We start from the raw sequence: 12,783 nt of genomic DNA on the forward strand, positions 1-12,783 counted from the left end.
TTAGGAAGATAACATCTATCCATCACTCCGCGAAACCCCTGTTTTGACAGAGGAGTCGTAGAAACTAGGGCAGTGTGCTATTTCATGTGCAGATGACAAATGCAATCCGTGTGTTTTGTGCAGCATGCTGTGAGCAAAATTAAATATGAATTGGATGTTTGTAGTAATAAATCATGATCTTTTCTCTCTTTTTTTGCCTTTATTCAGCAGTTGAAGGTGCAGAGAGATAACAAACAGAGTGATATGCTGCCAGCTTTAAATTGCAGGTGTTGTAGTTAATGTGGTTTGAGTCTGTGTCACCGGACACACTTTGATTTTAAGCAACTTGTCTCACTAAATTAGTTTCCTGTCCTGATACCAACTCTAATAACCTAAATTTAGAGAACTGACCCATATTGAGCATCAACTTCACTCCAGTGCTACTAGTTTGCACACATTTTTCCATTTCATTGTCTGGCTCTTCCTACTGAGGGTGTAAAATACCAAACTAATGTGCTGATCTTATATATTTTAGTTTCCCTTCTTCCCCTTCCCTTTGAGTTACTTCTGTGGGAACATTGAAAAAGATACCTCATTTTTTGTTACTAACAAATTAAGAACTCATCACAGGAGAGAAAACTATTTGATTTAATGTATCTAAAAACAATCTTTTTAGAAAAATCCTCATTTTCGGTTGTCTTGCTCGACTTCGGGACTACATGGACTCTAAAGGGGGGAGAAAGTCACCAAAGCTTGACTAGGTGTTGCAGGGCAACTTTTCTCCAGCTTCCCACAATTACCCCTGGTGACACACAGACAGTTACTGCCTGTCTTTTCTCTGACTAGAGAATGGGCAGAGGGGAGAGAGGAGGAGTGGAGATGCTTTCACTGTGTTTTTTATGACCTCTCCCTGACTGCACCTATTGTTGCGGGGCAGGGTGAAAAGGAAAAGGGCCCACAGCTGAGAAGAGCTGCCTTCCAAATCCACCAATCGCCTCCACAGCTTTCCCGAGCACATTGATAGACGCTAATACTGAGCTGTACACCTTTTTAAACATTTGTTGTGTTTTAATCATCATACTTATGGGTAAATTCAGGCTTGAACAGACACAAACTCGGAGAGGACAGACAAAGAGCAAGTGGCCCGGAGAGATGTGACCATGATAGATGGATTTAGCCGACCATTAGCCCTGATCCTTTTCCCATCAACCAGAATGCCTGGGGCCACTCTCGTTTCAGCCGGGAGAGACAGACAAGCCGGGGAATGTTTAGCTGCCTTGTTTCTGCTTACTACAGGAAGCCCACTTGCTCTCATGCTTAGTCTGTTGGCACAGTTAGGAAAATACTGCCGTGTCAAGTTAGGAGGCTACAGGCCGAATTTTTATAGCAACCGTGTTGCATCAGAGCTTCGTTATGCTACAAAAAAAAGAAGCCTCTGAATTATGCTGAAAATGCTTTTATTTAGAAAGTCAATAATTTAAACATGTTTCTTGTATTGTTTTAAGTCAGATTGTTGATATTTAAGCAGCCTATGAAACATTATTTCACAAAATTTTGTTGCTACAGAGACAAAGACAACAACAGTTTTTGGTGGTTGCAGATTAACTACAGTTTTATCACTGACTATCGCTCTTTTTTGATCAAGGTAACTTGTCTAAAACACCGAAGGTATGCAGGTAAACTGTCTTAAATGACCTTTTCACACCTGATGTTTTTATTATATTATTTTATTATGTATTCATCTGATCTGGTTAGTTTTGGTTTCACTTTACAATTATGCAGGTGCAATAAATAACTTTACACAACATACCTGTATCCTACTGGCTGGTTTATAGACGGACGTGCGTCTGATGCATGATGTTGTAACTTAAATGTCGATTCAATTCAACCTTTTATAACCAGAAAAAAAATGAATGAATAGATTAATTTTGTTGCCTCTATGATACAATTATTATGGCATTACTTTATCTCTAGTGGCATTACTCTCACATCCTTTCAAAGTACTTGGAAAATGTCGGCATTTTTCCAGTTAACCTTTTATAATGTCGTCGGATTACATTTCAGTTAAAAACTTGGTCTCTTCCTCTCCTTCTTTGCTACAGTGGCTCGTTTTTCCTTTTTCTGGTTCTGATGATGGCCTGCTAGAACTTCCTGTAATTGGTCCAAAAGTCTAAACCATTCAAAAAATGTTTTCAAACTAGAAATAAACCAGACCATGGTTCAGTTTGATCCAAACTGAGATCACCTCTATTGGTTTGTTTGGTCTGGACTGTGGTCTAAAGCCTGATTTATATTTCTGCGTTACGTCGAAGCGTAGCTACGCAGAGCTCTCTGCGTCGAAGCTGACCCCTACGCTGTAGCCTGACGTGCACCTCCAAAAAATCCTAACTACACGTCACGGCAACGCAGACCGCAAGGGTTGTGATTGGTCCGCTCAAAACGTCAGTTCCTCCGGCAGTTGCTTTTTCCGGTCTTTCTTCCTGCAACACCGCCATTATTATTAATAATGAACAAAAGGTATGTGTTTTCTGTTATTAGCGCACATAACGCACATAGCACAATGCTACATGCTACTGTGACCAACAAAAAACAAAAAAACCATGCTACTGTGACCGGAAGATAAACAAGGATACGGATATGATTCCTCTGAAACCACACACACCCCCTAGCAGCATGGCGGTGAATTGCAGAGCAACGCGTTCCCTCGACGCAGGGACTATAAATGGCCAACGACGGCGTCAGGGCACTGGCGTAGCTACTCCGTCGACATAACGCAGAAGTATAAATCAGGCTTAAGGGAGGGTTCACACCTGTGATTCTGGTTTGGATCAAACTGAAAAGTCTGAAAGTCCTGACCAAATGAGATAGGTGTGAAGTCCTATTATACAGTGAAAATACTGTGCACATGGGAATACTAACTCTTCCTAATGAAATCACAGTTTAAGACTAAACAGGCTTATTATTTTCCTTTAATGCTTATTTGTGGACTTTCAGCTACTGTAAAGTGATTGGAAATAAAACTTGAGGTATTTTTAGTTTATAGATGAGAGAAGAAACAGTTGTTTGCCTTTAAAAAAAATATTTTTTTCTTTTTAGCTTGAGGGGGATAAAGCAAAGGGAAGAAGCGTGGGACCTGCTTTGAAGGCAGCAGCTCTGCTTCTGATCTTTCCACTGTTCCACCATGAAAGATGGGTCTGCCTGGAGAACTGCTGTTGGAAAGGGGAATTAAATGGGGGTTGGACTGAGGGTGGGGTCTGCCTTGGAGGCATATCCATCTCCAGTTGCGGTTCACTGTTGTCCGCTTCAAAACATTTTTCTTTTCAAAGAGTAAGAAAATATAGACTGAGGGAAAGCAGCAGAAGCACAGAAAGCAGCGTTTAGTCTGAGTTATCACCTTTTTTTTCTCTTTTTTTTTCATTTTTTACACATGATACGTTTATAGAGCAGTGATTTTATTCTGTTTAAATATTTACTATCACAGCAGGTTTTATACATCACCTGTTGCTTATAAAACTGGCTACACACAGATGTGCTTATCAGTGTAAACAGTAGTTCACATCGTAGTGTTATTGATCGAGAATCGGCCCAGTCTTTGAGAGCATCATCCCGCTTTATTACCATTAGTATCAACGTCAGATAGTCGTGTTTGTGCCTCCATATTAATGATAAACCAGAGGAATAGAACAGAAAGGCTGCTCGTCCATAGAAATTACCCCAAGTATGCAGCCAAGTTCAAGGATGTGAGTTTATTATTTACTTTGGGCTGTTTTCACTGGCATGTAACAGTGTCTATAAATACTTAAACCAATGAGAGATGCACTATTTAAGCATGAATTATAGCAAGTCTAGACATAGATGCAGTGAATATCTTCATTTAATTAAGCTAAATATTGACTTTTACACACAGAAATTGTTCCTATGGGTGAGGCTAACATTACAAGATAAGGGAAAATAACTTGATATGGAGCTTCTTGTCAAAAACCTGCCAAAAATAGATTAACCTTTCCCAAATAAAAAACCTTTAGAAATGAGAAGAGGGTGAAGAGGTCATGGGAGGTGGACTTCAAAGGAGAGCTGGTTGTCTGGAGCTGAACTACTGTCAGTAAAATAAAGACCAGGATGAGTCCTCTGCTGTTTTTTTCTAGACTAATCTTTCCTTTACAAACTTCACTTGTTATTAAGTAATATCTCATAATTAGTCAAATAAGACGAGTCAAATTGTATGATATAGTGAGGAGCATGGTGTTCATATAAGGTCTTATGTAAGGTCTGTTTTGTCAATAGTTTGAATTAAAGGTTAAAAACGTTATATGTCAGATACTGTAGGAATCAAAAAGCAGGATGAACATAAACAACATATTTATTTTATGACTGCAGTCTCACTGATACTACCTACTTTTTTCGTACTTTTACTTCAGAAGCTTTCGGATATTTACATTAGAGGTCTCACTTCACCATACAGGTTTCATAATAATCAATAATAATGTCCTGTGTAGTTTCCAGTTGGGAGTAAACAAGATTTTCTATTATATTTGAAATTGTTAACAACCGAATGTAAAGTGCAGCTCACAAAATGTTGCATTTTAGTTAGGAATTAAAACTATTTTACCCCCACAATTCAGCAATAGTGCTTCTAAACACACTGACCGGGCAAACAAGGGTTTTAATGGTCAAATAGTATTTTTGTCTGGCTAAGTCTGTCACCTGACCTCTGTCTGATTGAGCAGATGTTTAACTGAAGACCAGCCTGAAGGCGTCAAATCCCCCAAAACATCCATAGAGAAGTTGGCAAGCATCTCATGATGTCTAAGATTTGTCATTAAAGAATTGTCAGTGTGATATTAAATTTAAGGTAAACTTTATTGTTCCCCCAAGGGGCAAATTCAAAATTGACACAGCAGTAGCCTTGTAATGGTGATTTAAAAAAAAAAACTATATACAATCTCTTCTGAATTATGTCTTATTTGACAGTCTACAATATACCCACTAGACACAGATGCTGATGTAACTACAATGCTACTTCAAGGTACTGAAAAACAACAGATATTTTGAAGCTCTGGACCTTCACTTGAGGACATTTTCAGAAATTGGACCTCAGAGATTTTTATTTGAATACCCCTGTTTTATGTGCTCAATATTAAGTTTGAGTACAGAGCCAAAACCGAAAAAGTGTCATGATATGTAACTCATATTCAATCACATGACATAGACTCACCAGTTAAACATCAATGGCTATGTAGTATATTTAAGTTATTAGCTTTGCTGCTAACATAACCCAGTAACAAAACAAAATGTCAGTCTGGGGTTTAAAGATTTTGTAGCATAACGTCAGCGGGGAGTCATGTAAACAAGAGCGAGGTCTTTTATCAGAAATTTCTAGAGGGCTGACACTGAAGTATCATGGCGCTACAAAGAAACTATTTGGCATGATATTCTATATGCCAATCAACACGGACGGGTTTATCCCAAAACCACTTTTCTCCTTGGTTGTGTAACTAAGCCATCGTAAGTCATTATAGGTGCACAGAGCCTGCTGGGAGGAATCTAAGGAATCACTGAGAGCGGACATGACAACAGGAAGTAGGAGTATATCACTAGTCTGGAGAAACCTGTTTGTAATGGAATTCCTATTGTTGCAGCCGGGGTAGAGGATCCCCTCAGTGCCCGGGGCTAGTAATGGCACCAATATCCCTGTTATTAGTGGAGACCCGTCAGATTTCAAGCACTACTTTTAACTGTGGTTAAAAGTAGTGCTTGAAATCATCTCAGACACATTGGAAATACCAGTGGGTGAAAATCTTAATTCATGAGTGTTAAAAAAAAATACCCCAAAACAGATGAAATTAAAAAAGAAAAGAAGAAGTTTATAATAAAAGTGAGATGGTTACTTTCCTGCTATTGTATTTGTACTTGCAGTAAAACAAAACAAAAATGCTGAATGTCCTTTGGAGGTTTAAGTGAAAGAGCTAAATGTATAAATGGAGACTTAACAAATGTAAAAACTATAAGAGAGTATAAAGTATGAAGAAAGTATTGAAACAGTGCACAAAGGACAGATTTTATGTGTGATGTTGTATATGTATGTTAAACAATATGCTGTAGATTGGTGCGTTGCTATGTTTTTTGACAAGCATGAATTGTATTAAGTATACAGGGATTTCAAAATGAAGCCCCCATTTTAGGGTCATTAATGTTTCTTGACTTCATGGATGATGACAGCGAGAGACTCATCAATATACAATATGACGGTGTTAATTGTGTACAGTAGTTCTGCTTGTGTTGCTTCATGTGGCTGCAAGTAAAGATTATTTTCATTATTGATTAATCTTCCATTTTTTCTTGATTAATCAGTTCATTTTTGTATAAAATGCCCATCAAGTTCCTAAGTAGATGTTATCAAATTGCTAGTTTTGTCTAACCATCTAAAGACCCATAAAATATTAATTTTGTTTTCACATAAAGCAAAAAAACAAACAGTAAATCATCACAGTTTTGAAACTTAAACCAGCAAATGTGCAATCTGACTGATTTACACTCATTCCAATTATTGTTGCTCAAAAAATTGCTTTAACAATTAATAAATTATCAAAACAATTTCACGATTGTTTTTGTTTTTTATGCCATTAGATCATTCAATTGATCAACTGGTCCATTTAGCTCAAGTTGCCTGTTGGTCACAGTTATGGCATGATTTTTAAAACCTTCTAGACCAACAGAGATACATTTTTTATCAGCCTAAAATAATGTGAGTTTGAACAATCTTAATTTAAAAGTTACGGTGTGTAGCTTAATATTACTTAATTATACTTAATATTTTAAAAAGATCACTGGTATGAGATCTGTACTTTGTGTCTGAACTAGAAAAGTAACTGAATGTGTACAACTTATGGGAGTGGGTGAATACTAAATCAATGATATCATTGACTTTAAAAAGTGCAAACACCAGGCAAAAAATAAAGTTTTTGTGTTTGTTTCAGTTTTGTTCATACACGGATGTTTTATGCGTCTGACTCAAGGTCTGTAAGCCCATTCCTAGCCCTGCTATCAGTTTTCAAGTCAACGCCTATCCTCCTTTCCACCCCTCCTGCATGTGGCAGCAGATTTGCTCCAATCTTGACACATTTTGTTATCTAGTACTGGTCCCACTGTGAGCTCAAATATAGTTAATCATTAGCTTTCTTACCGTGGTTAAACCATGCAAATTCTGCCTCAGATGGTTATGAAAGAAAAATACGCCTATAAAATAACCGCATATCTGTGCGCGGCTATGATTGAGAATTTTCTGTGTATGTGTTTGTGTGTTTTAGCACGTTTTTAGTCCGGTGCGACTGTGGAGGAGTAAGTCCAAGGTCAGTGAGTGCAGTACAGCACACGCATCTGTTTTAAAGTTGTTTAAAAAATAGCTTTTAAACTGATTAACATACAACTTTATCAGGTTTACATTGTGATACAGTAGGTGAAGAAACTCAGATGTTTTGATTTGTTTTCCACTGTGTATCTTTTATCATTAAGTTGTTTTTTTTCCCATGGGAATATTAACAGACAGTGCAAGTGTCAACAATACCCTCAGGTGCTTTTTTCTGATCCTTGTTTGCCTTAAATTGTGAACTCTTACACTCAAGTGCCCCTGTCGAATCACCCAAAGGGTTTTATCTTGTTATCAAAGAGATACATATTTGGCAGTTGTTGTATTTTGTCCCAAGTTGATAGGAAGCATTAAACATTACGAAAATGATACCTGGTCGAAGGTGGTTCAGGCTTTAAAGGATTAAATACTCTCAACATTTTTCTATTGATACCAGTGTGTATTAATCATAGAGTTTATTGATCCAGATCTCTGACATGTTTGCTCCACTGCACTGCATGTGGTCACACGTTTCCCTTCATTACATTAGCTTTTCATTATTTCTACTCATACTTTTTGCACCTGTAATGTGAATTTTATGACCTTTTAGTAGTGCATTTTCTTTGTATTAAGACTGTTTTAACTCAAATTTTCTTTTTCGTTGTCCTTATTTTCTTCTCGAGCTTTGAAATTAAGAAGTAGTTCTAATTTGAATTGTTAATTTTGTTGTATTCAGACTGTAAATAGAATTGGATTATTAACTGCCTAACTCAATTTAAACTGATCTACAATTGTAGAAATAAACAGGATTTAGACACAATAGTTCAAATGCCACTACACTGTTAAAACCTCCACAGTTTTTCAAGACTCAACAAGTTCAAATGAGTTCAGTACACACATTTTTGGCAGTGACAGGAGAGAGCTTTATACGGTTTGAAGTTAATACTTGTACAGCTCTGTTGTTTTGGATTTATTTGTAGAAGTTCAGCACCTGATCTTGACCCAGAAAGCAAAACTGGTTCTAGTTACAGCACTTAAAAGAAGTTTGATGAACTTGTGTAAACTACTTTAACATATTATTTTGTAGTTATCAAGTGCGGACTGTTTTTTTCCCCCTTTTTTTTGACACATCATTGGTGTAAAGATTCATCACTTCACACGTCATCAGGTTGTGGCTTTGCTGTAGCAGGAGGCCAGGTGTAGTGTTACAGGCAGGTTTGGAGGCTTCCCACTGTCTTTAATGTGTTAAACAGTTTTAGGACCTGAGGACAGTTGCTTTGTGGCGCTGTCAACCTTCTGTTTCTACAGTAATAAATGACCTGCATACCTCTGTTGGCCCTGTTGAATATCAACTATGTCCCCACCTGCACGGTTGTCTTTTTCTGTTCCCCTGCTCTTTGTGTCTCCCTTCGTCTTTCACTCCTCTTTTCTCCTTTACTCCTCATGTCTGAAACTGTCATCCCAGTCCTGTCTTTCCACTTTTTTCTCAATCACTCATCACTTAATGCTTCTTCCGTCTCCCTCTAACTCATCACACTTGCATCACATATCTTAATTTTTCTTTCTTTTCCGGTCTCCTCCGTGACCCCACTGTAATTAACCCCCCCCCCCCCCCCTTCTCTCTTTTCAGTTTTATTACTTGAAACAATCGAGAACGATGACATCGGGAGGAAGACCTTGAAGATCACAGATTTCGGCTTGGCCCGAGAGTGGCACAGAACCACAAAAATGTCAGCTGCAGGCACATACTCCTGGATGGCGCCCGAGGTCATCAAGTCATCTCTCTTCTCCAAAGGCAGTGACGTTTGGAGGTATGATGAATAACACAAAACATACAGACATAAGAATAAAATAAAAACCCTTTCTCATCTTTCTAACATTATTCTTCATTCTTCATTCTTTTAAAATGTCTTTTCTTTTTGTTTCTGTGTGTGTTCCTGCAGCTATGGTGTCTTGCTGTGGGAGCTGTTAACAGGCGAGGTGCCGTACCGTGGGATAGACGGCCTGGCTGTTGCTTACGGTGTGGCAGTCAATAAATTAACTCTACCGATCCCTTCCACCTGTCCCGAACCCTTCGCCAAGCTCATGGAAGGTAAATGAACATTTCTGGAGCATTTTTATAATTGCAAGTAGAGTCCATACATGGTCTGATATTTATAATGAAGATGGCCTCAGATCTTTTCAAGAGCTCAAACAAACATTTAATTTGCTTTTACTTACAGTTACATACTGTAATGCACACTTATGGTGTACCATGGAATGAACCTTTAATGCAGTTATTAAACTGTATAAATGTTAAAAGTGGTTTTGTCTCTTGTCTGTACAAAAGGAAAGTCAAATAGACCCATCGGCAATGTCACTGGAACTTTGATATAAAAGATTTTAACTCAAGTATAAATTGGCAGAGAGTGTTGAGCAAAATGTCTTTAACTTCTTGTAATCATCATCAATTAATTTATCATGAATTAAGATTTCATTGATCTCCTTTGAAATGCTGCCAAATTCAGATTATCCAAAAGTCCTCTCTGCTCTTATGTCCCAATAGAGCAATGGGCACGTATTTGCATATGATTTAGGGCTTCATTTTTTTGGGGTCAATGTGACTGTTATCCTTCCTGACATAATTGAGACGAACATACCCTGTTTGCCTCACATTGTATTATTAAATGATGATACATCCCGATTCTTAACTCTTCACATGATGAGAGTACTGTTTGTGGGCTTAACAGCTACAAAGAAATGGTTGACAATGAGATGGAAACCGCCTCACAAACTCAGTATATATCAATGGATCTGTTTATGAAGTCCTAACATTAGAAGCCTCATTTCAGCTGGATCGCACCACACAGCAGCTTTTATGCATTTTGCTGTTTGTTAGAAGACAGAAGTGACAAGGAGGCACTTTCATGTAGTACAAAGTTAGTGGCGAGTGATTCATTTTCCCCTTCAGGGTGGGTGGAATTTAATTGCGCTGTCTCTATGGTGTTTGTTTATGGTAATAGTGAGTTTAATGTAGCTTTTTCATCCAGAGGGACTTAGAGCTTATTCACTCTCTATTTTGTCACTCTGTTGTTGGCTTCATTCAATCACAATTTAGCCTCATTGACATGTTAGTTCAAGTATTTGTTGATAAGCTTGTGTTTGGATACCATAATTTGCATACCATCGTCATTATCATATCAGGGTTCCCACGGTCATGAAATTCCTGGAAAAGTTATGAAATTAGAAAAACTGTTGTCCTGGAAATGGTTTGAAATTAGGTAAATGGTTTAGAAAAGTTTTGAATTAGGGATGGCCCGATCTGACATCAAAGATAACGGCTATAAGACAGGCTGCATGAACTTTTACCATGTCAAAAATCAGAATCAGTAGATTCATTTAATATGAATATATTAATCATCAATTTCTATATTTAGCTTTTTAATATCTTCTAATTTGTGATCTGGGGCTGAACGCTTCCTCTCATCCATCATTTAGTGAGATCAAAGTGTCAAAACACCTGTTAAAAGGCACCAGAATACATGAAATTACATCTACTCTGTTAAAGGACCCCCAGACACCCCTCATATTTGACTGTCCTACCAACATTTTAAATGCTTCCATGCTGTACATGATTATGTTTCTTTCCTTAAAGTACAAATTAAATAAAATTGTCTTTGATGTACGGTCATGACCATGAAAGCCAAACTTTCTTGAAAGCCACCCTCAAATCTCTCTCCAAGGATTTCTGAAAAGTTAGCTCTGGCTATGATGTTCAACTAAAAGCCTCAACAAAGCTCTCCAACTGAAACAGTTGGACCTGACCGTCCAGATTTGGGATGGGGAGGCGGTAAAAACCCGATACTGTGCCCTATAGTCTCTATGTGGGCCTACCTTTGTTAAACTACTTAAATTAAGTCATGGAAATGGGCTAAAATATTATGGAATAGATATGGAAATGGTAAGGAAATTCAATGGTAAAAATGTGTGGGAACCCTGCCATATACACACAGTGACTTCACAGTAATAGCATTCAGGTAATAATGTGTGTTTTTAAATGTTTGTTTTGGACAGGCACTTTTTTTCAGTGGATAAACACCAAACCTTCTAAATCTAGGTGAAAGTTTTGTAATCTTCCATTGTGACTGCATTTATTAATCTGCCTATATGCTGTAATATGTTCATCCAGAGTGCTGGGACCAGGACCCCCACGTTCGTCCCTCCTTCTCCTGCATCCTGGAGCAGCTGTCGGCCATCGAGGAGGCGGTGATGGCCACAATGCCCCAGGACTCCTTCCACAGCATGCAGGACGACTGGCGTGTGGAGATCCAGGAGATGTTTGATGAGCTCAGGACCAAAGAAAAGGTAGAGCTTAGGGCTGACATGTGATTTGAACTACTTTTAACAATAAGTACAGTATGTGTACAACACTTTTTAATGATATAATTTGGTTTAAGCATGACATTTCCATTGAAACAGCTTTTACAGACTAAAAAGTTTAATTGGTTACTTTCATTGGACGGGCTAATCGCGTGTTTAACAAAACGAGTCATTACTGCTGAGGTGCTTTACTGTACTTCCCCTTGTTAAGACCTTAATCTGCTTCCTGTATAAGTCTCCTGTCACTGGCTTAAAGTGGGGGGTTAATTAATGTTTGGAGAAACAGCAGGATCAGCACACAGATCTGGGTCAACAAATGGTGAACTGAATGACACTGATACTGAAAACTCTACAAGTGTTTAGATATTTAATTTGTACCTTTATATTTGTACACTCTATTCACTTTGTATTATATATTTTTGTATTATATCTGGTTCTAGGCTATTAATATTGCTAAATCATCTTTTTAAGATTCATCTTTGTGATCTATGACTTACCATCATCTAAATTTATCACTTAAACACTCTGTACCACCTCGCCATGTGACAAACCCCCATAAAGTCTGTTTGATATGCAAAGCTTTCGTAAGAAAAAGTCCAGAGCCGTAGCTAAAATTTTCCCATCGTAGTTTCTTAAGATTACTTGTCGAATTAGCCACTACATCAGCAGATTTCCTGTAAACATCTCACAGTAATCTGTGTCTAGGTGGGTGGCTGAAGGCGCTTGACTGTAAAGCTGCTTTATGGAAGTCATCCAGTAAGGATTATTATTACTCAGCTGAGAGCAATTAAAGAGAAAAAAGAAGGGATGGGAGAAAGAGTAAGCCATGGGAGGAGACAAGACTGTTTAGCTGTGTAACGCTGCCTGAAACAGCAGGCAGTAATCAGTTAAAGCCAACTTGTTGGAGAAGGAGGAGAAGAATCTAATGCGCTACAAACACTCCTGCTTTCTTTATAGATGTCTGTCTGCAAGAGCTTTTCTTTGGTTAATAAGGGAATTATACAATGTTTTCTTACCTGTCTACCTTTCTGCAGGAGAATAGTGTCTGAACCCTGATGTGTTACGTGACTATGTGCAGACATTAGGAGAAAAACTGCAAC

General features: G+C 38.0%; 1 protein-coding gene and 1 long non-coding RNA gene across 2 annotated transcripts in view; both read left to right on the forward strand.

Annotated features, from left to right (window-relative positions):
- Positions 1-12,783, forward strand: part of LOC133991596 (uncharacterized) — a 227,111-nt gene that overhangs the window by 82,351 nt on the left and 131,977 nt on the right. The gene's annotated exons all lie outside the window — the stretch shown is intronic.
- map3k21 (mitogen-activated protein kinase kinase kinase 21) overlaps positions 1-12,783 on the forward strand; it is a 28,062-nt gene that overhangs the window by 7,159 nt on the left and 8,120 nt on the right. The window contains exons 2-4 of the mRNA XM_062430044.1: positions 8,955-9,135; positions 9,268-9,416; positions 11,493-11,668. Of these exons, the coding sequence (XP_062286028.1) occupies positions 8,955-9,135; positions 9,268-9,416; positions 11,493-11,668 (506 nt within the window). The remainder of the gene's footprint in view (positions 1-8,954; positions 9,136-9,267; positions 9,417-11,492; positions 11,669-12,783) is intronic.

The sequence above is a fragment of the Scomber scombrus genome, chromosome 12 (genome assembly GCF_963691925.1).
Source record: "Scomber scombrus chromosome 12, fScoSco1.1, whole genome shotgun sequence".
NCBI lineage: Eukaryota > Metazoa > Chordata > Actinopteri > Scombriformes > Scombridae > Scomber > Scomber scombrus.